A 4,786-nucleotide genomic window follows, 5' to 3' on the forward strand; every position below is an offset into this window, starting at 1 on the left:
CTCCTTTAATTCATTTTAAACAAATTCTAAATCAAGGTTTTAAAAAGTACCTTTTAAAAGATTTGATTTATTTGAGAGAGAGCATAACGGGGATAGCAGTGTGGAAGGGCAGAGGGAGAAGCAGACTCCCTGCTGATCAGGGAGCCCCAACTTGGGGCTCAATCCCAGGATGCTAAAATCATGACCTGAGCCAAAGGCAGACAGAGGCTTAACTGACTGAGCCACCCAGGTGCCCCATAAAAAAAAGTACTTACTTCTGAACTGAACAAGATCCTCCCTTTACCAACTTAGCAAGACCAAAAAGAGGCAGATAAGCATAGCAGATAAGCACAGCCGGTAAGAATATGAGACTGGGATCCCATTTATAATTCTATTTTGAAGGATAATTAACTTAAAACCTCAAGATTCAAACCTATAATTGAGTAATTATTCGCTGTGTTTTTTGGTTTTTTTTTTTTTAATCCAAACTAGGTAGAAGGCAAATAATAAGAGAATGGAAGAAATCATACTCAGAAAAATACTCTTAATATAAGAGGCTACTCATTTTAGACTCTTACCGGATAATTAAAAACCACCAATATGCAAAACATCAACAAACTAAAATTTCCTTTTTCCGTGTTTGTTCATCAGTCTCAAATGCCACAAAACTCTGAAGTGAAAACTTCTAGTTATTTCCTGGCCTAGAAAATCATGTGCTATAAGGAAATTCAAATTAATATCTTCCATAAAACCTATATCGGCAGGACAGAATGACTCTTAGATACCAGAAAGAGCAAAAGCCACAAGTATTAATAATGACATCTAAATTCAGAGGAATGAAGTCTGCTGGGATGCCTGTCAGGATTTCACTAGGTTACTAGGTTATTCACTATACAATAGGAATGTTGCTGATGGGGTAGGAGTCTTATAACCAGAAGCAGCTAAGAGGATGGAAGCCATTCAATGCAGAAACAGAGAGGTCAGCCCAAAGGGGTTTATACACCTTGCGATTGTTCTAAAATTTTGATTGCAACCTATTACTCTTAGAATGACAGCAGGAGGTGGCACCTGGGTGGCTCAGTGGGTTAAAGCCTCTGCCTTTGGCTCAGGTTATGATCCCAGGGTCTTGGGATCAAGCCCCACATCGAGCTCTCTGCTCAGCAGGGAGCCTGCTTCCCTTCCTCTCTCTCTGCCTGCCTCTCTGACTGCTTGTGATCTCTGTCAAATAAATAAAAAAAATCTTAAAAAAAAAAAAAAAGAATGACAGCAGGAAAAAACAATGTTTTAATTTTACTAATAATGAACACCTATTAAGTGCTGGGCACTATAAGCATGTTAAATAGGTCACCCTGTTTAATGAAACCATTAATAAGTGTCATTTAAGGATTTAACGACAATCTGGATAATGCAAATTCATCTGTCCAGCGCTCAGCTGTTCAGCAGCCCTCTCTCTCTGCAATGTGGTCAGGAACCAAGAAAGCAAGGACAGCCATCGTCATATTCAGGTACTAGCCTTCAAGGGTTCACTTTTACGAAAAGCCCTCACCCACAGGACATTACAGAGAAAATTGCATTGAATTTGGAACCAGAAAGCTCAGGACTGGACAGGCTTAAAAATCCAAAAGCAAAATAGCCTAAGGAAAGTCATTCAGCTGTTTACCTCATTATAACCTGATGACTTATCTGATAGCACAGTGTAATAATTCCTTTAGGGCAAGGATCCTGATGTGTTCATTGTGGTACCCCCCGTAGGGAATCAAGTTCTTGGAGCATCATATATGCTCAGTTTTCATTAATGATGCTCCTCGGGTATCAAAAAGATTACATTGACTATATTCAACAAAGAGCAAAAACACGTTTGAAAAGATTTTCATCCACTGTTAACATTCAAATAAAGGTTAGAAGATTAAAAAAGGGAGATCCTCAGCTGTCCAGAGAAATGGATTATTGAGAATTTATTGAACAGTCTCCGAGGGTTCCAGGAAACTGAAGTTTCAGAAGTGCACACAATACTGTGTTCCCTGCTGGTGGGCCAAAGCATCCTGACTCATACCACCTTCTGAGGCTATGAGCCAGGTGGGAAACAGTGATCTGTAAACTCAAGCAACTGCAGCTCCCTACAGAACTTTGCTCAGAACAGCAGCTTCCAGCTTCCGAGAAATGTCTATTAATCCCCTTAACAGCAGACACCTGGCTAGCTCAGTGGGTTAAGCCTCTGCCCACTCAGGTTCATGATCCCAGGTCCTAGAATCAAGTCCCACACCCTCTGGCTCCCTGCTCAGTGGGGAGTCTGCTTCTCCCTCTCCCTCTGCCCCTCCACCTGCTTGTGCTGTTTTTCTGTCTCTCTCAAATTAAAACAAAACAAAACAAAACCTTAATAGGATATCCAGAATTGAGACAACTCTGAAGAGGTCCACAAATCAGGCAGTCAACACCCAGGATTATGGGAAAGTAGGAATAATTTATCTCACTTCTAAAATCCTATTGTTGGGGCGCCTGGGTGGCTCAGTGGGTTAAAGCCTCTGCCTTCCGCTTGGGTCAGGGTCCCAGGTCCTAGTATTGAGCCCCGTGTCCCACTCTCTGGTCGGCGGGGATCTTGCTTCCTCCTCTCTCTTTCTGCCTGCCTCTCTGCCTACTTGTGATCTCTGTATGTCAAATAAATAAATAAAATCTTTTAAAAAATCCTATTGTTCTCACCACTTACGATCATGTTCTGTTTGGGGGACTGCTAACCAGCCGACCAAAGGCAGATAGGATAGGAGGTAATAGATACAGAATTTGGGGTGCAGAGGGACCCTGGTGAAACACTGACATGAAGAAGAGATGAATGTGTGTGCTCTAACTTTAAATACATAATTATTCAATTTCATGAAGTCCGTTTCATTGTAAAATGCACTGCTGTGGCTGCCGAGTAGCTGAGGCGCTATCATTCAGGATTAATGATTAAAATATGTTCTGGAAAGGAGGACTCCTCTCCTTTAAGCTGCAAATGATTTTTCATATTACAAAGAAAATAGATGTGAATGGTGTTTACGATCTATCTGCGTGGAAACTTTCTAACAGGACCACGAAACTGCTACTCTGAGCTGTGACTTTTGAGTTGACTGTAGGATGCACACACACACACCCCCAGAGTTGTTGTTGCTGTTGTTAACCCCTGAAAGAGGCACGTCCAGGCAAGGCTGGAGGAGCCAAGCATGCACTCCGCCACCTGAGCAAGCCCTGAATGAAGGAAAGCATAATCTCTAGCAAAACTTCTTGTTTCCTGTCGCTGCTAAGAGAGGTTGGACTCGCTCCTTCTCACATGGCTTAAGAGCTGTAAACACAGCCTAGCTCGCCAGCTGGCCCCAAGCTCAGGGGGCTTTCGGGGACAACCACTGCATGGTGCTCCCTTTTCCTCCCTTTGACCAGTGTCATTCCTGTACAGATAACGGTACCGGAACGTCCTCCACTTCCTAGAGACATTTATGTTATGGTTCCTCTTTCAAGAAAACATGGGGATGAAACGCAAAGTAGAACAGACTAAAAGCAGAATGACCGCAGCATCTCGGTTTATCCCTCACCATTGTTACTGTAAAAGAGCTGGATCAAATTCCTTTTGTTGTCCTACACACGCACAAACGCACGAAAGTAGGTGAAGGCAGGGCACCCTAAGACAGTTTTGTTTTGTTTTTTTCTCCGCCTCACAGAAAGTCTTTATGAAATCCTCATACCATCTCCGGACGCAGGACTTCAGCATTCTGCTAAAGACCTAAACCATTTCAAGCCAAGGTACGAAAAGCCGAAGCGATCCCCAAAGCAGAAGGCTGGGAGGCAGGGCAAGCTGAGCGCACCTAGATGTTTGCATTTACACAAAGAAATTAGCCGGAAGATTAATGGGAGATGCCGGCTGGAGGCGGAGGCGCCGGCGCCGGCTCCCTTACCTGGGACATCTGCGGCCTCAGGTTGATCTCCTTCAGGTTGATGGAGTGCGCCCGGAGATTGTTGAGCAGCTGGCAGAGCAGGACTCCATCGCGGAGGGTCTGCGCCAGGTCGAACACCTGCGCCGAGTCCCAGGTCACACGGTGGTTGGCGGGCAGCACCTTGCAGTGGATGAGCCACTGCGCGCACTGCTTCCACGGCTCCATGCCCGACGGCTCCGGGACACGGCCCGGCCGGGGCAGGCGGCACGGATGCGGCCGCCGCCGCGGTTTCTCCACGCCCCGCCGACGCCAGCCGTGGCCGGCCCCTGCCCTGCGGGGGTGCGGGGGAGCGGGCGCCGCGGCCGGCTGGTCGGGGGCTCCGCGCGGGGCTCGGGTCCGGTGCCGGCCCGGCTCCTCCTCCGCCCGGCCGCCGCTGCAGCAACTCCCTCGCGCTCTCGGTGCGCCCCGGCCGGCTCCGCGGCGGCGGCGGCGGCGCACAGGCTTCCGACTCGCGAGCCCGGCGCCCGGCGACTGAGCATGCCCAGCGCGCCGGCCGGTCTCGCAGCCGTCTGCGAGTCCCCAGAGGCGCGGTGGGAGAGCGCCGCCGCCCCGGCCTGGGGTCGGTGCCCGGGGCGGGGGAGCCTAACGCCCCCGCCCACCGCGCCCGCGGGTTTGAGGAGCTTACACCCCTACCCCTACCCCCACCCCCGCGGCGTCTGGGGATTTCCCCTCGGGTCGGCCTCCCGGTTCGGGGAAAGTGGGGCTGAACACTGTAATACACAGGGGTTCCTACTGGGACACCCTCCCGGTGGCGATTGCAATTTTTTAAAGTGTCCGAGGGGAGCGAAAGATTAATCGGGGCACGAGGACTCCCCCGAGAAAAGAGAAAAGGACCCAGAGCATCT

At 48.6% G+C, this 4,786-nt stretch overlaps 1 protein-coding gene across 1 annotated transcript in view; it reads right to left on the reverse strand.

Annotated features, from left to right (window-relative positions):
• LOC111142837 (vav guanine nucleotide exchange factor 3) overlaps positions 1-4,213 on the reverse strand; it is a 367,424-nt gene extending 363,211 nt beyond the window's left edge. The window contains exon 1 of the mRNA XM_022496164.1: positions 3,903-4,213. Coding sequence (XP_022351872.1) covers positions 3,903-4,106 — 204 coding nt within the window. The 5' untranslated portion in view covers positions 4,107-4,213. The remainder of the gene's footprint in view (positions 1-3,902) is intronic.
• Between the last annotated feature and the right edge of the window lie 573 nt (positions 4,214-4,786).

This window comes from Enhydra lutris, unplaced genomic scaffold (assembly GCF_002288905.1).
Source record: "Enhydra lutris kenyoni isolate GAN:26980312 unplaced genomic scaffold, ASM228890v2 scaffoldscaffold9, whole genome shotgun sequence".
In the NCBI taxonomy this organism is placed as follows: Eukaryota; Metazoa; Chordata; class Mammalia; order Carnivora; family Mustelidae; genus Enhydra; species Enhydra lutris.